The 25,543-nt window shown below is 37.5% G+C and overlaps 1 protein-coding gene across 4 annotated transcripts in view; it reads left to right on the top strand.

Moving 5' to 3' along the window:
- Positions 1-25,543, top strand: part of shpk (sedoheptulokinase) — a 61,751-nt gene that overhangs the window by 14,653 nt on the left and 21,555 nt on the right. For all 4 annotated transcript variants that reach the window (XR_005634087.1, XR_005634088.1, XR_005634089.1 and 1 more), the window contains exons 5-7: positions 8,741-8,893; positions 14,348-14,523; positions 24,957-25,157. Coding sequence is in view for 1 of the 4 variants with exons in the window: in XM_039756545.1 (XP_039612479.1) it covers positions 8,741-8,893; positions 14,348-14,523; positions 24,957-25,157 (530 nt within the window). In the remaining 3 variants the exon portion in view is untranslated. The remainder of the gene's footprint in view (positions 1-8,740; positions 8,894-14,347; positions 14,524-24,956; positions 25,158-25,543) is intronic.

The raw sequence follows: 25,543 nt of genomic DNA, 5'->3' as shown, positions 1-25,543 counted from the left end.
TGAGGAATTGTGCTATAACACACAGATATATTGAATAGTGTATCAGCTGCCAGCCAGATTAATAGGCCTTTGTGGCTTAGCTATTTAATACCTTAAAAACTCATTTAAGAGTGTAAAAAATATTTTTAGGTTGATTGTTTTGATCGATTGCCCATGAGCCTGAATGGAAGATTAAAACTACTAATGTTTATATCTGAAAAAACATGAAGATAATGTTTTGTGATATGTGTGTGATTGCAGCACATATGATAAAAAATATAATATATTATCTGATGACACTAAATATTTGGTTACATTTCACAGTGGTTGAAATTCCTGTTGTGTCTCTTTTGATATCTGGTAATTAGATCAATGTAAAATATGAAAGATACTCCCAGGCCATTCCTGGACCAGAATAAAAGCTAAGGAAGTTATTAAAAAAGGGTATTTTTATTAATAATAAAGCACACAAGTGGTTGGAATGAATAGAATAAGTACAATTTACACATTAAAAGCCTAAAGACCTCCTGCACATTCCTGTAAAGTTTAATTAATGAGACTTTTTCACTTTCTATCTGTGTGTGTCTCTCTCTCTCTCTCAATCATTATCCATTTTATTCTTACCACACATCTGGCATCTCATCTATCCTCCATTTGCGCTCATGGCTTAGTTGGCTACTGGTCTTGTGCCGGCTTTAAATCCTATCCCAGGGTTACTTCTAGGCATATACACAGAATCATTTCCAACTCCCTCTAACTCAAGGGGCCATATTTGCTAGTGGCCCTATGTATACTTGCAACTGAGCCTACGAGCCGACGTAAAGGGCTAGGTGCTGCTGGTAACACCCAGGTAACCTTTCTTTGTTTTTCTTTGGGACACAAAATATACTTTATGTAAGCAGTTTTTGGCCATGTAATGATGTTGGGGACTTCTTTTAAACTGTCTTACATCTTCCATTGCTATTTGTTTTCTTTTGTGTGACATAACACCTCCTAGCAGTGTCCTTGCCATTTTGGGTTTTTGGCTGATTCTAAGGGCTCTGTCCATCCCTGTTGTTGCCTACACCCTTCTGTGTGTAATTGACACAGCCACCTTCACCCTGCATGCTTTCAACATACTTTCAATAATTCAGGTTAATCATGAAAATCAGTTAGCAATTTTAGAAATGCAACATGTTTCTCTAGATGTGTTTTCTCATAGTAATCCAGAAATTGCTTTTACCGTCTGTAAGTGACATTGTGTTAATAGCACTGTTGGATGCAGCACCAAAAAATATATGTTAAATACAAATACTTTAATTCCTGTGCTAGGAGAAAAGTTATTTGAAAATGCTACAAAATGTGGAAAAGGTTTGTATTATCTGAATTGCAAGGTAACATTGTGTTGTATCTTATTTTAACGGACTGCATAATGAATATAATCAAAAGCTGGACATAGTATAACATATTATAGTGTAGTACCATGATTAGTTTACAATAACAATTATCAGTGAGACTGCAAGTAATATAATTATTTATCAATGTAACATTTCTAAAAAAGAAGGCATGCAGTCTGCCAAAATACTAGTATTGCACTCTCCTTGTTTGGTATCTACTTTGTGCAACATGTTACTAAAGCCCTTTAATGGATGAAGAGTGCAAAGAAAAGCCCCAAAAGCTGAAATTACTCTCATAATATAGCTTAAACAGAAATGTCACTAGTTTATTTATTGTGAGGAGAAAAAAGGGATGCTAATGGATAAAGTGTTGAGATCCTTTTTAATCCACAACAATGCTAAGTATGGTTAAGAAAAGAAAACAAAAAACCTTAATGCCAAAATGTTCAGTGATTGTCAGCAGTTGTTTTTTAATGGTCCTGTGGGCAGTCTAGCTTTGACAGTCACAGTCCTTGGAATGAACTCTGAGTTCTCGTCGTATGATTTCTTTTGTATAGCACATTTTCATGCAAACAATGTAGTGCAAAGTGCTTTACATGGTGAAGAAAAAAGACAAAAAAAAATTACAAAAATAGTAATAATTAAAATTAGGGAACACTAATTAACGTGGACTTCTGGCCTTTAATTCATCAATGTAGGGACATCACGGTGCTTTGATTAGGTGGTGGTGGTGCAGATCGCCACCACAAAAAAACGGAAAAGTAACAGAAGAGAAAGTAGGGGTCAGTACAGAGTTTTGGAGCCACCATGAATAATAATGATAATTAATTGAATATATAGAGCATCAGGATTTAACTAAGATGAAGCTATGAGAAAGCCATGTTAAAGTAATGAGTTTTTAGCAGTTTTTAAAGTGCTCAACTGTATTAGCCTGGCAAATTTCTATTGGCAAGCTATTCCAGATTTTAGGTGCATAACAGCAGAAAGCTGCCTCACCACCTCTTTTAAATTTAGCTATTGGAATTCTGGGCAGACCTTCATTTGAAGATCTAAGGTTAGGATTTGAAGTGTAAGGTGTAAGACATTCCGAAATATAAGATGGCGCGAGATTATTTAAGGCTTTGTAAACCATAAGAACTATTTTAAAGTCAATTCTAAATGGCACAAGTAACCAGTTTAGTGACATCAAAACTGGGGTGAGGTGCTTGGGTTTTCTTTTCCGAGTTAAGATTCTAGTAACCGCATTCTGCACTAGTTGCAATTGATTGATGTCTTTTTTTGGTAGTCCTGAGAGGAGTGCGTTACAGTAGTCTAGCTGACTGAAAACAAAAGAGGAAGAGAGCTTAGTAGCTGTGTCACATTCTAATTGTCCCCTAGTTTACCATGTGAGTTAAGCCTTCCATGTGCTCCCATTTGATCCAGGGTAGCATATTGTTGCAGTGATTAAGTCTGCTACCTGACAAGCCCAGTGTCCTAGGGCTACTGGTGTAAAGTGTGCACTTTTTGCTCCTGCATTCTAAAGACATGTGTGTGTGTTAAGTTAATGAACAAACTTTAATTATCCTAGTATGAGTGAAGCTGGCATTGTGTAAGTGTGCCTTGGGATAGACTAACACCATTGACTAGGGCTTCCTTCCAGATCAGGCATTTTTTACATTTCCATGCTTTTTCTTATAGGAGGCATAGTCAGGGGTAAATGCTCTTCTGGTTGTTCAGAATAGTGGTGAAATCATGAAAAAGGACCTTCTGTAGTGTTCTTCTGTTTAACTTGTAAACAAAAAGAATAACAACAACATTTATTTATATTGCATGTTTTCATACAAATGATGTAGCTCAAAGTGCTTTACAAGATGAAGAAAGAAAAAAGAAAAAATATAAAAATTAGACAATACTAATTAACAAAGAGTAAAGTAAGGTCCGATGGCCAGGGAGGACCCAAAAAACAAAAAAAAAAACTCCAAATGGCTTGAGAAGAAACAAAATCTGCAGGGGTTCCAAGGCCATGAAAATGCCCAGCCCCCATAGGGCAACTCCTTACAGTTTCCAGTTTTTCTATGAATGAAACATGGAGGAAAAAGTTGATCTAAGCCACCAAAAGAGACAAAGGACCAACTTTTGTTATAAACTATATAAACACATATCTTTGTAGCTAGCACTTCAAATCTGATGACTACACTGTCTTTTTAAAAAACAATTTTTATGTTCTACTTACATGGAAATCAGCTTTTAAAAGGGCAAATACTTATATGTCAGTGAGTCTGCACTGATGGGAAACAGCACACTAGGTTTCTTATTAATGTGTTATACAATGAAACCTGTTACTTGTGAGTATACAAATCTTAACATAACTGTGAAGTGATTAAATTGTTTGTGACTAGCAAAATGAACCAGAAGTTTAAAACCACATTTAACTCCTTATGTTTATGTATATTGTGGCAGGAACTTAACTCCTTCAAGCTTACTATGAATAAGTATAGATGAAACATGGATTTTGTTAACCATAATAGTATAAAATTTCCAATTTCACAAGTAGATAATTAAATCAATTTTTTATAAAGACTAATCTGAAGGATATGTGACTCATTGTCACCTTGCCATTGGTTATAATGGGTACTGAATTACATATGCAACAAACGTTAAAAATCTTTTGAAACAATATGGAGATAATGGTTACTAGGAAGGATATATATATATACTAGCAGAATACCCGCGCTTCGCAGCGGAGAAGTAGTGTGTTAAAGAAGGTACGAAAAGAAAAATTTTAAAAATAACGTAACATGATTGTTAATGTAATTGTTTTGTCATTGATATGAGTGTTGTTCTCATATCTATCTATCTATATATATATATATATATATGTTGTTCTCATATCTATCTATCTATCTATATATATATATATATATGTATATATATATATATATATATATATAAAATACCAGCTAGATGGAGAAGTAGTGTGTTAAAGAAGGAAAGAGAAAGAAAAGGAAACATTTTGAAAATAACGTAACATGATTGTCAATGTAATTGTTTTGTCACTGTTATGAGTGTCGCTGTGATATATATATATATATAGCAAAATACCCGTGCTTCGCAGCGATGTCATGTGTTAAAGAAGTTATGAAAAAGAAAAAGAAACATTTTAAAAATAATGTAACATGATTGTCAAAGTAATTGTTTTGTGTATTTGGTGGCAGCGTCCCAAAGTTATTTTCGTCTAGCTGCATCAGAAAATGTACCACGACGTCTGACACGCCTCCTTTTTAGTGTTTTCTCACAGCTTGGATTGCTGCTGTCATATATACACACACACACACACACACACACACACACACACACACACACACACACACACACATACATACATATATATATATACACATACATATCTTCATATCTACATATCTATATACATATCTACATATATATATATATATATATATACATACCTATCTACATCATATATACACATACATACATACATACACACACACAAATTATATATAATACACACACACAAATTGTATATAATCTAGATAGGGGGGTGTGTGTGTATATATATATATATATATATACACATACATACAAATATATACACATATATATACTTGTGTGTATGTTTGTATGTGTCTATATGTGTGTGTATAGCTTTGGTCACTGAGTGCAAGGGAAAAATAATAAAATATAGTCTATAAGTTATTAAACAGTAAAACATTAACGTTTTAAGAAGTACAGGTACATTGAGCACTACTGGAGTGGTTGCGGGTAAACTACATTTTAAAGACTGTGTAACACAACAGGTAAGTAGAACTAACAGCAGCTATAATGTATATGGATCATCTCTCGGTAGTAGATCCCTTTTGAAAGGCGCTACACGACGGCTGTGGTATAGAAATTACATTTTCTATGTGAACGTTCAAATTTGTGCCTCTGGTAATGTGCCTTACCGGCAATTAAAGAAAATTATTTTGTGTCCTCTGCAGTCTTAGAGAGAAAGGCTTTGGTTTGGGATAAAAGGAAAAAGGTGTAAAGAAAGGAAAGTTGCCTTTTTCTTTTATATAGTATAGAGAGATGTGTTCGCTGACGTTATGATCGCCTTTTGGGGACAGTCGCGGTGGGTCTTGTGTAGACTGGTGAAACGTCCCGCCATTAATCGGCTGTGATGGCACTGTCAGTCCTCCACTCCTATGCGTGTCTTCATAATCCAAGCTGAGGACCTCATAATCGTATACATGCAAAAGAAAGTGTGAATCGCCTTAATATTATTTTGCCGTGGTGTAGAAAAGGGGTCCCGTGTTTGCACTTGTCTGGGCTATAGCGCAGGGGAGGATGAAAAAAATTAAAAGTGCTCACTTTGACTTAAGGCAGAAGCGCAGTCAGCGTCTCAAAGGCCGGCACAGCTATGCACGAGCGCTGGCTGCTTGACCTTTGCTGGGCAGGAGACCCCAGTTTTTGTACACACGTTCATGATATCAAAAGTCTCAGCGCTCTTTGGAGGTCATTCATATATATATATATATATATATTGTCACACACTTGCGCATGGGAGGCAGCTAAAGGGCTTGAGTGAAGGCAGTTCGAGGCATGCGGGTGTGGCAGAGTGCACTGACTCTTTTCTCCCTTGCCTGTAGACCATCCCCGGGGGATTTCACCTGGATCTCCTGACATCACTTCTGGGACTGAGCCAATGGAAGTCGGCCACACCAGCTCCAGTCCCTCTGATGTCACCTCCGGCTACGAACCAATGGTGGAAGACCACGTGCCAGATCCATACGACCTCACTTCCTGTCTCCCCCTTTAAAACCTGCCCCTTTTCCTTTGTTTCCTCAGTCTTGTACTGGACTCTGTTGAATGCACTTCAGTGCTGATTATTTTGTGAAAACGACCTTTTGCAGCCAGGATACTATATTATACGGGTGGCTGCCCCAACTCTTTATCTGTCCATGTCTCGTTCTTGTGACAATATATATATATATATAGCAAAATACCCGCGCCTCGCAGCGGAGAAGTAGTGTGTTAAAGAAGTAATGAAAAAGAAAAGGAAACATTTTAATAATAACGTAACATGATAGACATTGTCATGAGTGTTGCTGTCATATATATGCCTGCCTAAATAAGTCACCCTCGCTTCGCTCTTACTTTTTACCGTTCATTTAATCATGGCTAGTGGCGGAAAAATTATAAAATGGAAGGAGGATGGCTTTACCAAAACAATTATTGATGGCGAATCGATTATTCATAAAGCTTGAATTGGTGATCTGTTTTTCTGTGTTAACCTCATATTTTTTCATACTTTTTCTCAAACTAAGGTGGTGCGAGGGTAAAATGAATCGGGAAGCTGATCAATGTAATCGTGTACCAGGAAATCATGCATTGACAAAAGCTCCCCTTTGCTTGTAATGCAAAGTGTGATGAAATGCATTATTTTTTAATGCGTTATGGAGCACATGCATCGAAGCTTCTCAGCTGTGCTTGTGCTAAGAAAAGGAAAGATTTTAAAAATAACGTAACACGATTGTCAATGTAACCTTTTGTAAGTAGTGCCTGGAGGATTCAGTGTGGAGAAACTCTAGAGACAGCGTGTGTATTAACTTGTGGATTTTTCTGTGAGTATTTGGTGGCAGTGTGACGAAGTTGCTTCGGAAGACGGCGTTAGCTGCGGAGCTCAGCTCTGAGCGAAATTAGGTAAATGGGAGGGGAGATGATGACGTGACTCCCCCACCCGCCTTAACTGTCAATCCCCCACAAACACAGTCTCGAATTTGCATAAGCACACCCCTTCACCTACAATTTTAACTTAGTTACAAAGTGATCAAAACTCTCGTTTATATCCTGCGTCCTCTCATTAAACTTGTATCCCGCATTACCTGTGGGCATGTGAAACGCCAGCGTAGCCTGTCTATGAACTTAATTTAAAGTTTAGGTTTACACCTTGCTTTCTTTCCGAGGTAGCAGCACTCATGAATATGGTAGTATATGTCACTAGCTCGCTTCTTATTGTTTCGCTGCCTTCTTAATTATATAATGCATGTTTTCTTAAGTGCTTTTTGGAGGTCTTCCTGGTTTTCTACGTACTGCGTTGACAGTCAGTTCACGTGATTACGTGGGAAGCGTGATGATGTCACACAAAACTCCACCCCCCACGTCTTTCCAGCTCAACTCCATTACAGTTAATGGAGAAAAATACCTTCCAGTTATGACCATTAGGCGTAGAATTTCGAAATGAAACCTGCCCAACTTTTGTAAGTAAGCTGTAAGGAATGAGCCTGCCAAATTTCAGCCTTCTACCTACACGGGAAGTTGGAGAATTAGTGATGAGTCAGTGAGTGAGTGAGTGAGTGAGTGAGTGAGTGAGTGAGGGCTTTGCCTTTTATTAGTATAGATATTGTGACAGATAAGGGGCGCTGTCATCCCCTTGAACCCTCAGATCAGACGCCAGACACCAGATAAAAGTCCAATAATTTGTTTAATTTAGACAATACAGTGCACAAAGCACCCTCCACTCCACAATACTCATAAACAATAACCAATAATCACTACAATAATCAATCTTTCCAAACGCATTGCCACCCTTCCTCCCGACTCAGCTCACTCATCTGGGATTTCCCAGGGTCCTTTATAGTTCATGACCCAAAAGTGCTTCTGAGCCCTCAGTCCACGTGATTATCCAGCACTTCCAGGTCGGGTGAAAACTCTTCTTCTTCATCCCGGAAGTACGTCATTTCCTCTGTCGCTGTGTCACTAAGACTTACTTCCGGATTATAGGGAAAATAGCAGTCCCTGCTTCTCCCTGCAGCATCACCTGGAGGTCCCCATGGTATCCAGCAGGGCTGTGATGAAAAACTCCATTGTCCATGATGCCCTGCTGGAATTCGGGGCACCTCTATGTTGCAAGAAGGGCTCCACTTTGCAGCCTGGGGGTATTGGCCGGGATGAACGGCCAGCCATATCCCACAATATATATATATATCAGATATGGTAAATTATAAAATGACAGCTTATTTACTTTATCAATTCAATATTAAAACATACTGTCTTCTGTCAAGGACTGAATGTGCCAACGTTTGTAATTATGAAAGGGTTTCTCCTTAAAAAGATATAACCTTTGTCCAGTTCTCATGTTTTCATAGTAAAGTGCTTTTCAACAATACTTCTTCCATTGCTAAAATTTATTTTTGGAAGTGAAAGAAAAGCTGCATAATAAACATTGCTGGGAGATAGGAAACCAGTCAACTTGTTGCATCACTTCCAGATATTGTGAAAGGGCGCATTCCATTGAGATTTATCTGTTCTTTCCTGTTTTGGCACATTACCCAAAAATGTGTACAAGTACAGAAAAGGAATGGAATTTCTGTATGCTATAACAAGTTATTTGCTTCCCTATGCAGGCCTGATGTCCTTAAGATGTTTACTTCAGCTGGGACAATTCAAGACTATTTGGTTGCTATGCTATGTAACCAGGAAAGACCACTGATGTCTGTACAAAATGCAGCCAGCTGGGGGTACTTTAATACTCAGAAAAGGAAATGGAATCTGGAAATGTGAGTATGTGCTAGCTGTGCATATGATGTAATTAGAGGACAGTGGGAGGTTGGGTTATTAAATAACCATGTTTAACGACCTGACACTGTTGCCCTAATCATTGGATGCAGTATGGGTGGGTTTCTTTTATGACAGCTTGACCTTTATATGTGTTGAAAGTATCAATGAATGTTTAATTGTTTTCTGCCTGTTTATTGGTATTGCAATGTATTTTCTACTAAGATAATATTCTGAGAGGAGAGTGCAGAAGATTTACATACACAATGCACATACAATGAACACAAGGATTAGTTACTCTCAGATGCCAATGTGACAAAATGTCTTGAGTGTCAAAGACTTAAAATACTATAAAGTTTTCCATGCAAAACATAAATGCAATACAATGTGTAAAATACACTGGATTGCAGTGCATTTTCTTGTCATGCATTCAATTTTTTCATGCCATTATTAAAAAAAAATCAATCAGATGATTTAAGCATATCACATTTCATTCCATCAAAATTAAATCAGAAGAGTAATTGACATTAAGATGTCATACAAGGTTCATCAAAAGTAGGGGTAAGAGAGGTTCAATCACAACTGTATGTTCAGTGCCAAGAGATTCGTACATGTGTTGTTTTTACATGTATATTGGTCCTTATCATGGAATGCCATCGGCAACTTTGCCTAACCTGTGTCGTCCTTTTCACACCATTTTATATTCTATTCTCTTTTATATTGAGCAGCAGTATCATTCTCTTTAATGATATTACTTAGCAGTCTGTCCAGAGGTACATGATCTAAAATAAATACATATTACAGTACAATATATACTTATTTTATTTAATCTAAATGTTTTACATTATCTAAAATAAGTCAATATTATTTTTTACCCTGTATTGCACTATTAGCAAAAAGACTAGCTCTTAATAACTTGGAACTACTGACTCCACTAGTAGGTGGACCAGCTTCATTTACTGTTGGCAGTGCTTTTATTAGTCTGCTGCTTATTAAAAGATTATTAAAAGCAAAAGAAGCAAGCTAACAATGTCACTCATGTCCATTTTACTCTTTCAGGATCAACATTTGTTCAGCAAAGAGCCAATAAAGAAGAAATAATTAATTTAATAGAATATCTGCCATTACAAATAGTGAAAATTAAAAGTTATGGAGAACTCAAACTGTGATCACATTAACATAGACAAATGTATCCCTGTAGTCAGTATTTGCAAAGTTAAAATTGATAACAAACTACACCTTAAAAAATAAACCACACAGATAATTAGCAACAAACATTAATCTGCTTAACCTAAGAGTAAACTTCTTCCACAAGAGCAGAATTACACCTCTTACCATTTTTTTGGAACAAACCTTGCCCTTCTCTTATGATACTGATTGATCATCCTATTCTGTTTAGCTGTGTCACAATTAATGCACAGTTGTTGAAAAGAAATGCAATGCACACTATGCAGATTCCTAATTACATGTAAAAATAATAATAATACATTTTGTTTGTATAGCACCTTTCCCATGCTCAAGAAGCTTCACAGAGTCTCAGAAATAAACTGCAGGTTTGTGTAAGATTGGATACAAGTGTTTCCTGACTAGACAATGAAAACAGATCGATACAGGATACACAAAGCACTAAATAGAATAAAAGACAATAAACCAGAGTAAAGTACTAAATTCAATACTAAAAGAAAAGCCTGAACAAATAACATAATTTGTGACATAACACACATACAAATTATCCTGAGCATCTGGACAGAGAGGAGGACTGAATGAGAGAGCAGAATGTTAGGTTAAGTTAAATGCCTACCTGAACAGACGAGTTTTGAGTTGTTTTTTTAAAAAATGAATGGAGTCAACTGATCTAATTAATTTCAGGAGGTCATTCCAAATTCTGGGCACTATACAGCTAAAGGCCCTGTCACCCATAATGTGGGGTACAACAAGATTGCCAGAATCAGAGGACCTTAGTGAGCAAACAGGAGCATAGTGATGGAGAAAGTCACTGATGTAGTCCGGTGCAAGGCCATTTAAAGCTTTGTAGGTTAATAACAGAATTTTAAATTTAATCGTGTAAGACACAGGGAGCCAGAGGAGGCGAAGCAGGAAGGGTGTTATGTGCTCACTGTTGCTGGTCCATGTTAGGACTCTTGCAACAAAGTTTTGAATCAGCTCGAGCTGTGACATAAGATTAGATAGAACACCTGCCAGTAGGAAGTTACAATAATAGATGCAGGATGTGATAAAAGCATGCACAAGTTTCTCAGCATTAAAAAAAGAGAGGAATGAGCAAACATGTGATATGTTACAGAGGTGAAAGTAGGAAAGTTTATTAATGTAGTTTATGTGGGTGGAGTAAGAAATGGGGGAATCAAAAATGACATCAAGATTCCTTGCATCAGAAGAAGGTCTGGTGAGATCACCATCAAGAGTGACTCATTTTCTTAAGTTGCTCTTTAGTGCCAATTTGCAGGAGTTCAGTTTTGTTGCATTTTAATTTTAAAGAGTTCTGCTCCATCCAGGTTTTAATTTCACTGAGACAAGTTCTGAGCTGAGAAAGCTCTGATGAAGTTCCACTTTTAACATTGAAATAGAGTTGAGTATCATCTGCATGAAACCAGTCCATAGCTACGAATGATATGGCCAAGGGGAAGCATATAGATACCGAAGAGCTGAGGGCCAAGGACAGAGCCCTGAGGAACTCCTTCTGTGACCTACACTGGGTTGGACCTGCTGTTTTCAAGACTAACAAAATCTTGCCTGTCAGTCAGATAGGACTTAAACCACTGTAGGGCAGTGCCAGAGATAACCAGCATGTTCTCCATTCTGGAAAGTACAATGTCATGTCTGACAGTGTCAAATGCCACACTAAAATCTAACAGAATTAATATGCTGGTTTGTCCAGAGTCTGTTACCATAAGCAAATCATTGGTTACCCAAAACAGAGCAGTTTCACAGCTGTGCTGCGCCCTGAACCCAGACTGAAAGGGTTCCATCAAATTATTAGAAGTGAAGTAATTGATAAGTTGGGAGGCTACAACACACTCAAGAACTGAGAGATTGGCTGAAAATTGTTAAGATTGTCATCGTCAAGACCAGACTTTTTTAACACTGGGGTTACAGAAAAGATTTTAAAAGTGGCTGGCGCAAAGCCAGTGTCAAGGAATATCTATATATATAACTCACTAAGGTAAGACACCCATGGAAAGGCAAGACACCCATGGAAAGCACGCCGGAAGGGGCGTGGATTCACTAAGCCACCGACAAGTAAGACGCTCATGGTGCACACAGGAAGGAGCCACACCCACCAACTCTAAGATCATTCGATACGACGACAACTCACAGAACCACGCCCACCAACTCGGACGCGATGACACAGGAAAACCGGCGTCATTGATGTTCGTCTGTCGTAGAGTCCACATGCAACTCTGAGCCAAGTTGACTGTTCATAGAGACATGTTTCTCGCGGAAGTGAATCGCTATATGCAGCGTGCAAAACAGTTTGCGAGGGGTATCCCATGGGATCCTTAAAACAATCCTTTAAAACTTAGGTTAAAACACAATGAAGGAAGCAGTCTTTAAAAACCAATAAGCCCTGTGCCTCTGTTTCATTACCGTCTCACCTGCTTCACCAATGCAGGCCCTGCAACAGTCGAGACGCAATCTCAGCAGCTGACCTTCTCTGTGCCTGACCGGTTCACATAGAGGCAGTGCAAGAGAAAGCCGCACACACACACAGGTAGCGCCAGAGACAGACAGAGGCACACACACAGGCAGCTGGTGGGCGGCTTTCCGTGAGTTTCTCTTGCGAGCGGGCATATGACCAGGCGGTGTGTATGCTTCGTGAACGAGGGTGGACACAGCATGCGACCGGGTACATGACCAGGCAGTGTGTATGCTTCGAGTGCGAGGGTGGACACGACAGGACCATCTCGGAAAAATCATGTCACGGATGTGAATTGCTGTATGCAGTGTGTAAAACAGTTTGTTTGTCGCAGATGTGAATCGCTGTATGTGGCGTGTAAAGCAGTTTGTCGCAAATGTAAATCTCTGTATGCAGCATGTAAAACGCTGTATTGTATGTTGCCCTCTCCAGAGTTACATCTTTTCACATTCACCTACAGTCGTATCCTCAAAACCAACCCCATATGGACAACTGTGTCTTTCAGGAGGTGTTCACCCATCAATACATAATTATGCGGCGTATGCCACGCCGCGGGTTGGCTAGTATTTATTATTGTTGTAACAGTCAGGATTATGGCATGAAAGCAGGATTTAAGAAGTGTGGTGGGGATGGGGTCCAGTAGACAGGTAGTCAGCCTCACCTTACAAAACAGTTCATTAACAAATGCAGATGTGACTGGTGAAAATGTAGAAAAAAAGCTGGGTGGCATGGGAAGAAAGGGAAAGATTTATGTTAGATAAATTGTTTAGATCTTTCATTTTATGGTGGAAAAAGTGGAGGAATTAGTTTGGTTTGCTTTTAGATAAGGAATGCTCAGTGTGTGATCTGATGAACATGAATTAAAATATAGTATGCCTTAGAACTGCATTTCAAATTGGCACAAATACAGTATGTTGTATTCAATTATGACACAAAAAAAGTTCCAAAATAAATGTGTGTGTGACATGAATGTTCATTGCAATTCTGTGTATTTAACATGTTGAACTGCATTTTATTTTGTCACAGATAAACCTTTATAGAAAACACCCATACAAGAACATGGAGAAATATTAAATCTATATTTTCTAATCTTTTGTACATGATGTGAATCTGAGCATGTTTGATGAGGATTTATGCATAAGCATGGTTCACCTTTACTGTATAAAACCTTCTTTCATATATTTCATACTATTATCAAATCACATTAGTTCAGTACATGGTGAAGTTGAAAGGAACCTTCTCTGGGTAGCATCTGTTACAAAACAGTAACCAACCCTGGAGAAGGCGAGCTATACAGTAGCTTTAGTTACCTCTTAACTACTATAACTAATTACCACTTGAATATGCAAAGGAAAGTAGAAAATACTGTAACCAGTGAGGGCTAAATCTATAGTGAGAATGGATGTCTCATTGCATGATTTACCTTTAACTCAAAGCTAAACCCTGTGGTTTATAAATTCAAAAATAAAAAATATGCATCAGGTTTATCTGTGCAGATGTTTGACTAGGGAAGGGTGTTTCACTAAGCAGAAGAAACTGTCCAAGATTTAAAAACTGTTCTCAAAGTTAATGTGTTAGCATGTGAACCTGCAAAAAATTCCAACAAGTATGTATTTAGCAAATTTACCAAACCACATTTTCAGTTAGTCCATTAATCAGATATAAATATTGTAAATAGATTTCTTTAATGCTGTTTCCCAAATTATGGAGGTTAGTTTCAGTACTAATTTAAGTTATGAGCTTTCCTTGTAAGAAATTTTCAGATTGTGAGCATTTGTGGTATTTTTGTGCTTTCTTCAAGTTTGAGGAATTCTGACTTTCCAGTATATCTGCTCCCTGAAGTGGTGGAATCTGGTAGCATTGCGGGAAAGACCACCAGAGAATGGCATTTAGTACCTGTCGAAGTTGAAGTTGGTGTGGCACTTGGGGATTTTCAGTGTTCTGTCTATTCATGCATGAGAGACAAGACAGATGCAGGTATGTTAACTTTTGACATGTAAACCATGTAGGAACTAACCTAAGAATAAACCTCCCTGCAGACACTTGGATAAGAATGCCCTTCATCTGCCTGGAAAAGGAATTTGTCATATAGTTGCTTAATGGTATGTGTTCTTCCTTAATGGTCTTTCATATTGTTCTGAATATTAACAAATGAGTAAAGTAAAACAAAGCCATTAGAAACAGTAATTGGTTTCAAATTAATATATTGGTTGGAATGAATTCCTGCAGTCACAAGTCCCCAACTCACTGCAAAATATTCTCAAGCTGCTACCTTCAGTCATTAATGCAAGACAACTGACTCCATACATATATTTGCATTTTTGGTTTGAAAGTGGAGTTTTCTAGCATGTGTGTATGAATTTACTCTAAACCACCATCTGGGTGTGATTTTTGTGTGTAAACTGAAAAATTATTTAAACCAAAAATTAGTATCAGACTTTTTTACTTCCTTCATAATTTTATGCTACATTTTAATTTTACCTTTTAAATGTGTTTATTTAGGTTAAATAGAGATTAGTACTTTTTGCTTGCATATAAAGTCATTCATAGCCTACTACTACTAATAAAATGGCAGCATTTACGGTAATTTAGAGAATGTTCAGTTTTGTTTACCTTGTTTTGTGTATGGATGTAACACCAAGAGAAAAGTAGTTGTGTTGCCTGGCATCAGGGTTCAAGAAAGATAAACATTGCAAAATCAAAAAGTAACCACTCAAGTGCATTACATGGCTTATTGATGCTAGATTTTTATATCACATTAAACTGTTAAACCCATTGTCCTGTTTGCCTTGTTAATGTTTTTTTTTTTTTGCCTTTGCTTAGATATTGTTTGAGGTGTGATGTGTCCACTATTACTTTTTTTTGTCTTTAGCACTAACCCCAAACTTTACACTTTAATTATTCTTCTATTTTTCACTCTACTTTGCATTTCTTTGCATTGAAATTTATTTTCCACATACAGGATTAGCCTGGACACACATTGTGCAGCATATTAAATTATATTTCTGTCATTATCAATTTAGCAGTTCCCACGTTTCCAAATATAATTCCTGATTATGTGCTTTTTGATTAAACTAATAATGTTTGCTTTTAGTTTTATTATATTAGTCTATTGTTTTAAAAGTGCTAAAACAGCAAAATTCTAAATTCTTTTTAGCCAATAACAACATTTTATTTTCATTTAGTATTCTATTAAATAGTGTTAAAATAATAAAATATGTCAAATATTCTAGTGCATTGTGCTCAACATAATTATTGAATTATGTAAGTCTTTGATATGACCATTATAAGCAAACATTGGTGATGCTACATGTTGTTAGCCTTTAATCAGTCATTGTCATGGTTAAAATTGGAGTTACAATTAAAATTAAAATTAGAGTTGGTTACCTACAGTAGTTTAACTAAGATGTTGTGTTCTTAAAATTAGCCACAAATGTTCAGGGTGTCTTATTAAATTACAGTGTTGGCTGAGATTTTAACCAGTATATTTAAGAGACACAGTCATCCCATTTAAAATCAAAAGATGCCGTTTCTACCTACAGTCATGGCCGAAATTATCGGCACCCATGGAATTTTCCCAGAAAATGAACCATTTCTCCCAGAAGATTGTTGCAATTACAAATGTTTTGGTGTACAAATGTTTATTTCCTTTATGTGCATTGGAACAACACAAAGAAACTGAGAAAAATAGCCAAATCTGAACTCATTTCACACAAAACTCAAAAACCAGACTGGACAAAATTATTGGCACCCTCAACTTAATATTTGGTTGCACGCCCTTTGGAAAAAGTAACTGAAATCAAGCGCTTCCTATAACCATCAACAAGCTTGTGACACCTCTCAGCTGGAAATTCTGACCACTCTTCTTTTGCAAACTGCTGAAGGTCTCTCAGATTTGAAGGGCGCCTTCACCCAACAGCAATTTTGAGATCTCTCCATAAGTGTTCAATCGGATTTAGATCCAAACTCATTGCTGGCCACTTCAGAACTCTCCAGCGCTTTGTCTTCAACCATTTCTGGGTGCTTTTGGAGGTATGTTTGGGGTCATTGTCCTGCTTGAACACCTATGACCTCTGATGCAGACCCAGCTTTCTGACACTGGGCCCAAATTGTTGATCATGGTAGTCTTCAGATTTCATGATGCCTTGCACACAGTCAAGGCATCCAGTGCCAGAGGCAGCAAAACATCCCCAAAACATCTTAGAACCTCCACCATGTTTAACTGTAGGTACTGTGTTCTTTTCTTCATAGGCCTCATTCCAGTTTCTGTAAACAGCAGAATGATGAGTTTTACCAAAAAGCTCTACCTTGGTCTCATCTGTCCACAACACGTTCGCCTAGAAGGATTTTGGCTTCCTCAAGCACATTTTGGCAAACTCCAGTCTGGCTTTGTTTTGTTTCTGTGTCAGCAGTGGGGTCCTTCTGGCTATCCTGCCATAGTGTTTCATTTCATTCAGATGTCGACGGATAGTTCGAGCTTACACTGTTGCACCCTGAGTCTGCAGAACAGATTGAATATGTTTTGAAGTTGATTGGGGCTGTTTATCCACCATTCGGACTATCAGTTGCAGTCTTTTATCAATTTTTCTCTTCCATCCACGTCCAGGGAGATTAGCTACAGTGCCATGTGTTGTGAACTTCTTGATTGCGCACAGTGGACAAAGGAACATGAAGATCTCTGGAGATGGACTTGTAGCCTTGAGATTGTTGATATTTTTCCGCAATTTTTGTTCTCAAGTCCTCAGACAATTCTCTGCTCTTCTTTCTGTTCTCCATGCTTAGTGTGGCACACTCAGACACACAACAGAAAGGTTGAGTCAACTTTTCTCTATTTTAACTGGCTTCAGGTGTGATTGCTAAATTGCCAGCACCTGTTTCTTGCCACAGGTGAGTTCAAACGAGCATCATATGCTTGAAATAAAATGATTTACCTACAATTTTGAAAAGGTGCCAATAATTTTGTCCGGCCCATTTTTGGAGTTCTGTGTGACATGATGTCAGATTTAGCTTTTTTTTCTCTGTTTTTTGTGTTGTTCCAATGCACATAAAGGAAATAAACATTTGTACACCAAAACATTTGTAACTGCAACAATCTTCTGGGAGAAATGGTTCATTTTCTGGGAAAATTCCATGGGTGCCAATAATTTCGGCAATGACTGTATTTACTGGAGGAAATAAATAAACTCTTAAAGTGGTGCTTTAGTACATTCAAAAATAAAGAGACAAATGTGAGAAAGATGGTAACATCCCAGCAAATTAACAATTTCCAGCCGTGTTTTACTATTTAATTCCTGCTGTTGATAACAACAATGACTGCTTTTTGACGCAATGATAATATAACAGAAAACAATTATTTAGCCTTTTGAAAGATAACATTGACTCTCAGTTGCTATTAGAAAGTGTTGCTTTCTCATATTGCAATCATAGCTCTACCCCATCAATGACAAAACAATAGAATAAAACGTCTATGTTGTGCAGAGTCTAGATCAAATTAAATTGTAAATAATGAATCCTTGATTAGTTAATCTGCAGTAATTCATAGTTTCAAATTTTGTCTTGATAGAAATTAATTTTTACTCATTCATCCATCCATTTTTGATCCCACTTCATACAAATTCAGGGTCAATGGGGTCCAGAGTATTTGCAAACCAGGAACCAACTCTTTACTGGGTACCAGTCTATTACTGGACACTCTCATGCACACACACCTGGGGCCTCATGTACTGTATAACGCCGTACGTAGACTTCACGTATAACATGGCATACGGACAAAAGCGGAAATGTGCTTACATACAAAAAAATCCAGATGCATAAATCTGTGTGTACGCCAACTTCCACATTCTTCTGGTACATAAATCACGGTCGGCGTGAAAAGTAACGCACATGCACGCGCCTGCTGTCCCTCCCCAACTCCTCCCAGAACTACGCCTCTTTGAATATGCAAATAAATATAAATAGCCCTTAAGCTCAGCCTTCTGTGAAAAGGCAATGGCAAAAGGAAGAGTGAAAACAGAAGAATTTCTATTAGAATTGAAGGCAAACAAAAACATACTGCTGTATTTGTTGGTTTAAACAGTGGTATAAACAACAAAAGGAAGTTGATCGAGTGTCACAGTGTGTCGGAGAAACTCGAAAGCTCACGTTCACAAAGTCGCACAGTGCCTGAAATAAAAAAAGAAGTTGTCAGATATCAAAGTCGCCGTGAAAAGGCGAGTCGTAGCCCACTGTCTGAGTGTCATATGAAAGCTTATTAGGGTACAGAGAAAAAAAAAGGCACACAGTGGGGAAAAAGCATGAAATGTCAACTTTAATCTCTAAATTTCCACTTTAATCACGTAGTTTATTTTGTCATTAAAGTAGAACATCATAAACTTAATCTTAAAATCGTTTAATTTACTAGTTTCTCAATCCCATCGTAACTAAAGTAGCATGTTAAATGCTTTGTTTTGTATTTGATCTTCTATGTGCTCTATGTGTGTGAATCACGACGTGCTTCCGGGCTTTCTCTTCCTCCGACAGGACACAGAATCCATTAAATTTGTGATATTACATTACTCTCTGAATAATTCAAATACTGAGATGTATACGTAATATCATTATCATGATGCTAGGAGTTAAAAAATGTTATTAAACATGGGAACACGGTGGCGCAGTGATTGCTCATGTCTCACGCAAGATGCTTTCTGCGCCATGTGCTACCTTCAATGAAATACTTTCTTGTAGCAGTACTGTCTCTTTCAAACGTACTAACCTCCAATTCCTGTCCTTACTTTTCTTTCTCCAAATACCCAATCACCACACAATCAGCTCTGTAATAGACGTTAACCCATCTGTAAGCTTAGAACGATTTTTCAAAACTTTTAAGGAACATCGAAATATCTTTGTAGTACATATTTAATTATTCTATCCATCTATCCTTCCAGTGTCGTGTCAGCGCCAGCAAGAATGCAGCGTGAGGCATGAACAATCCGTGAACGAAGTGCCAGTGGCTCTCTAGCGCTGCGGCACCATGTAGTTAAAGTTTTATCTGTATAATATAATAAACATATTTTGCTGCATTTCATCTTAAAAATGATATCGTCATCATATGTAAATACATGCTTTATAAAGTGGCTCAGGTTGTGCAATATTATAACTGTAGTGCAAGTTTACAGTGAGGTGATTGTACTAATAAGTACAAACAGTTCTACAAGGAGCACTTGATGGCCTGATTGAGTGCGTTTAGAGTTCTTGGGATGAAATTGTTTCTGAACTGCGAGGTCAGTACAGGAAAGGCTCTGAAGCGTTTGTCATATGAGAGCAGTTCAATAGACAGCATGGCTAAGGCAGCCTGTGCTTGATGCTGCATACCAATAATTCTCCGATCAGCTGCTGTACAGCTGTGATTCACGCTCAGATACAGTGATATAAATACTCCGAGTGGTGCAGTGAGAGTAATATGGAAAAAGATGATCTGATGTGGGATCCGAGGTGCAGTGAGAGTAACAACGCTAAAGCAGTTATGGTATTTGGAATAGTTTGACCATTCTGTGGACCATTATATTGTTACAAGTTAATTACAATCAGATGCATTAAACTAATAAACAATATGCGGTTAATTTCAGTGTATTTATAAAGCCACATCAGGGATGTGGATCTAAAAAAGAAAGGATAACCACACAGGAACAGTAGCACTGATTTGACGCTGGGTGCCGCCAGTCTGCAAAACCGAGCAGAGAACTTGCATGCAACAGGGTATGAGCTACCGTGGAAATGTGCGTGGCTTTACGCCAAGTGTAGGTTTTATACATTGCGATTTGAACGTGGAAATGTTCTTACGCAACATTTTTGTGCGTACGCACCGTTCATACATGAGGCCCCAGGTTGCTCAAACAAAGCCAATCTAGAAATGCCACAAATTGCATGGCTTTAGAATATGGGGAGGAAAGGCAAAGGAAAAGAATTACAGACCATGGACTGACTGTTTCTTGGAGGTGTGAAGAAGCAATGCTAACCACGTTAGCTGTATATTCCTAAAGTAATATGTGTTAATTAAAAACCAGTATGTCAGTGTGATTTGTGTTATAAACAGGGAAACTCTGTAGTGAGAGTGACCTGTTAAGATAGTTAACCCAGGGTCCTGAAGGTGTGAGACATTGAATTTTATATTTTTCTGAATCAATTCTCTAGTCTGCACTTTCTGTGCTGTGCTACATTGCAGGTTTCCCAGGCAGAGGTTTGATACTTGGTTGGTTAAAGAACAATGGAGTTTGTGTTGTCTCCATTTTTGTTTTTTCTGTCTTATTTTATGTTAATATAATAATACTTCATATTTAATAAATATGGAGGCACGTTAAATACTTGTAGATCTAAGTCACCATTGTACCATATGTGCGTAATGCTATGTACATAGTGTATTATTTTTATCTCCAGGACTGCCTTTTTGTTTATAGTTTCAAGTTACATTTTGTTTTATTTTAATCTTTAATACTCTTGCACTAATAAAGCTATGCTGTTATTGTACTACTAGAATTTTTTAATTGTCTTCCTGCTTGAAGCATCACCACCTGCAACGAATTTAAAATGCTTCTACAACAAGTTCAGACCAAAACACATGAGCACATCTCTGTTCATTTGGCTTAAGTGCATTGAGCTCTGTACTGTATGTATAGATTATGTTCAAAATTCTACTTCTGCCTTACAAAGATATTCATTTCAGCACTCCAGATTACCTGTCTCATCAACTTTCCAGAAATTTGTGGTCCTGATTACTGAATTGTCCTGTTAGAGGATGTTTCTTTCTTTAATAAGATGTTAAATTTCGACTACACAGCTTGGTCTTATTAATATTTTTAAGGCTTATTTTGTTTCTCTCTGTTAACACTCCTTTAATGTTGTGGCTCCTACTTTTCGGAACTCTCTCAGTTGCTGTGTTTTTAAAGCGCCATTGCTAGACCTGTTTGTTTCTCACTTACATGCTCGCTTGTCTCTTGCATTTCAATCATGTTAATTGCAACTGTATTTTTACACCACCACCCTGTAATAACTTTTGCTAGTCTAGATTTCACCACACTTTCTGTAAGGTTGTTTATCTTCTTTTTCACTCTACTTTACTTTTTTTTTTTTTAATTTTACAAAAAAAATATATGCAATCGTGATGCAAAATATGTAGATGATACTAAAATTATTAGTAACCATTTAGTCATGAAGAAAAACATGCAGGAGCCAAAAATTATAATTATGAAATACTTGTTTATTCTATGCATGATCTAAGATTCAATAAATATTTTTTCACACTGAATAATTCACTGCACTGCTTCATAGCTCCAGACTCCTGTACTCACATCTTGGCCTGGGCACTACCAATGTGTAGTTTGCTTGCTTCTTGAGGTTTTTCTCCTAGTAGTCTGATTTTCTCCTAAAGACATGAGAGGTTATTTGGCAACCTTAAACTGTCCCAGTAAGGGAATGTGACAGAGTGTGCCCTTTAGTGGGCCAATGCCCTGTCCAATCATGGTTCCCACATTGTCCTTAATGTACGTTAACACCTTCTCTGTAGAAAATATCTCTATGTTCTACATGTGCATTGTATAATTCCAGATGGAGAACAAGAGCTACTTTTAAAGACATAAAAATAAGACTAAGTGGACTTAGAGATGAAATGACAAAATTCAAGGCCTATCAGAAAGTACATCTAGAGCTAGGCTAAGGGAATTACCATAAAACTAAGAACACTATTGAGAGTAGCCAAAAGTCAAAAGTGAAATTGTTGTCTCAAAAGCAAAAGATTCCTCATCCAAATAATAGAGAGTATCCCTAACTAAATCTTTAAACAGCAGGTTGCTTGTTATAGTTTATCCAAAACGCTGAGCACAAGCTGCTGCATGCTGCCATCTGAAATAGGCTTGGAGCAGTGACATCAATGTGCTGTGAATTCTTTGTTGTGTGACCAGTATCCTGCCTTGCAAAGATAAACAACGTGGCCGCCATCTGCAGGAAAACATCACAAAATGGTTAAGAAGATGGTAAATAAAAGTCGATGCTATAAAAATAAACTGAACCATTGTAAAATTATTAACAACTATTTAGTCATAAGCAAATATACTCAGCAAAAAAAGAAACGTCCCTTTTTCAGGACTGTGTATTTCAACAATAATGTTTTAAAAATCCAAATAACTTTACAGATCTTCATTGTAAAGGGTTTAAACAATGTTTTCCATGCATGTTCAATTAACCATAATCAATTATTTAACATGCACCTGTGGAATGGTCGTTAAGACCTTAACAGCTTACAGAAAGTAGGCATTTAAGGTCACAGTTCTAAAAACGCAGGACACTAAAGAGACTTGTCTACCGACTGTGAAAAACACCCAAAGAAACATGCCCAGGGTCCCTGCTCATCTGCGTGAATGTGCATTAGGCATGCTGCAGGGAGGCATGAGGACTGCTGATGTGGCTAGGGCAATAAATTGCCATGTCCGCACTGTGAGATGCCTAAGACAGCGCTAGAGGGAGACAGGAAGGACAGCTGATCATCCTCGCAGTGGAAGAGCCCGGATCTCAATCCCATTGAGCACGTCTGGGACCTGTTGGATCGCAGGGTGAGGGCTAGGGCCATTCCCCCCAGAAATGTCCAGGAACTTGCTGGTGCCTTGGTGGAAGAGTGGGGTAACATCTCACAGCAAGAACTGACAAATCTGGTCCAGTCCATGAGGAGGAGATGCACTGCAGTACTTCAAGCAGCTGGTGGCCACACCAGATACTGACTGGTACTTTTGATTTTGAGCCTCCCTTCATTCAGGGACACATTGTGAAACATTTTTAGTTTATGTCTTATGGTGTTGACTCTTTTAGTGTTCATACAAATATTTACACATTAAGTTTACTGAAAGTAAAAACAGTTGAAAGTCAGAGGACGTTTCTTTTTTTGCTGAGTATATATGCAGGAGCCAAGTGTCACAAACTGATTTAAGCTACGCATTATCCATAACTCAATAAATATATTTTTACACTTGAATAATTCCTGAGGGTGGCACAACAAAAGCGCATGGGACAAAAGAGCGCTGCCAAAATGGTGTGGTGACATACCTGTGGCTGGGAAAACACACACAGCTAATAAAAGGTGACTGTTCTTTGCAATTTATAGCACAATGAAAAAGTCTGCAAAAAACGCTACATACCAATGTTAAATAGTAACTTTACTGTTTACTTAATAGTGCCACATTATGTACAACTCCTAGCAAAAAAGTCTAAATGTTACACCTAACCATATGTAGGTTCTAACTGTTGCAGATGATTCCTAAAGCTGAACATATCCTGAATTGGACAACTCTGGATCTGGAGGAATATCATTGTAACAAACACAAGGACAAGAGAGATACATAGACAGACAGACAGACAGACAGGCACTATGCACTGAGAACTATTTGAGCTCTCAGATAAAATAGTGTATTTATTGCTTTACTTCACAACAGAAGAATTAAATCAAACAAACCTAGTAGCTATTCAATGTTCCCCATTGTTAATAGCCATGGGGGACACCATCAAAATACCAAATATGTACACAAGCTCTAGGACAAGTTGTACTGCATTCTATCTTGTCTCCTCTTGCCATGCATTGGAATGATCTCAGATCGTACTTAGTTGCACACCTGCCAATCTCTGGCCAATTCTTTGCAATCTTCTTTCTACTGCATGTGAATTCTCAAAGCTTCTGACTCTTGCTTTCGAGACCGCTCCACTGCTTGCCATCTCTTTTAATTGCATCAAGCTTTGCAGCCGCTCCTGGCATCCATACGGGAGCTGCTTCTCGTACTGATCTCTGGCAATGGCATCAGAAATGCTAGACCACAAGATAATCGCCACATTCATAGTTAAAATATGATTGTCTTGAATTGCCTAGCCTCTAGATGGTGCTGTGTAGGTGGGATTTGAAACAGATACAATTCTTCTATGGAGTACGCTGTAGGTCAGGTAGCTGGCTCCACTCTGGCTGCTACAGTGTCCACAAGCTCTAAAAGCATTAAACACATCATCACAAAACTTAAACTAATACTATTTACTCTTTTTGCAAGAGATTACAGATAATGTGTTGTGCTGTAAATTGCACAGTATGGCGACTCTTTGATTTACATGTTTTTCTATTATCTCGCAATTTGTGTATGGTATTTATTTCTCCATTATAAGTTTTGCTTTGCAATTTTTGTTCACTGTACCATTAACTGCTCAGTGTAATATGCCATTACTATCATGAAACATTTGTCATGACACATGTGCTTCCACCATGTATTTGTCACACCCATTAGTTGGTGCTTTTTTGACTCATGCTCCTTTGTCAGTTGTGGCATTTCCTGAAAAATATGATTCTGAAATGTAGCATTTTATAGTCAATATTTATCATATTATGATTGTTTTTGTTTATGTTTTCTCAGTTCTTAATATTGGCACATCAGCCCAGCTAACCTTTGCTCTTCCATCAACATTCCAACCTCCAAAGACTCCTGATTGTTCTTCGCCTCTATCCTACTTCCCATATTTTGATGGCAGTTATTTAGCTGTGGCAGCATCTCTCAATGGCGGCAATGTCCTTGCAGTGTTTGTTGAGATGCTTAAAAACTGGATTAATGAACTGGGTAACATTTATTTAAGTCATTATTACTCTTTAGTAAGCATAACTCATTTTAATAAACTACAAATTTATGGAATAAAAAGAATCAGTTACAGGGAAAATTAGTGATTTTCTATTTATAGAGAAAACTGTGTCTCAGCAGCAATATATTTTGCAATTATTTAATGTAATAAGGAAAATAAAATACAGTCATGCCTTCTTATGTTCTAATCTAATTATGAATATGGGTCAGCAAGGAAAAAAATAACATAAAAAAAATATTTCCCACTATTTTAAATGGGAAAGTAATGATGTCTTCCAAGCCAATCAGCAAACCTCAGTTAATTTTTCCAAATATCACTAAAACATTTTTAAGCACCCATATAACCAGCAACCTTTGAGTTCTCATTG

Source organism: Polypterus senegalus, chromosome 6 (assembly GCF_016835505.1).
Source record: "Polypterus senegalus isolate Bchr_013 chromosome 6, ASM1683550v1, whole genome shotgun sequence".
NCBI lineage: Eukaryota > Metazoa > Chordata > Cladistia > Polypteriformes > Polypteridae > Polypterus > Polypterus senegalus.
This window is presented reverse-complemented; position numbering and strand designations above follow the sequence as displayed.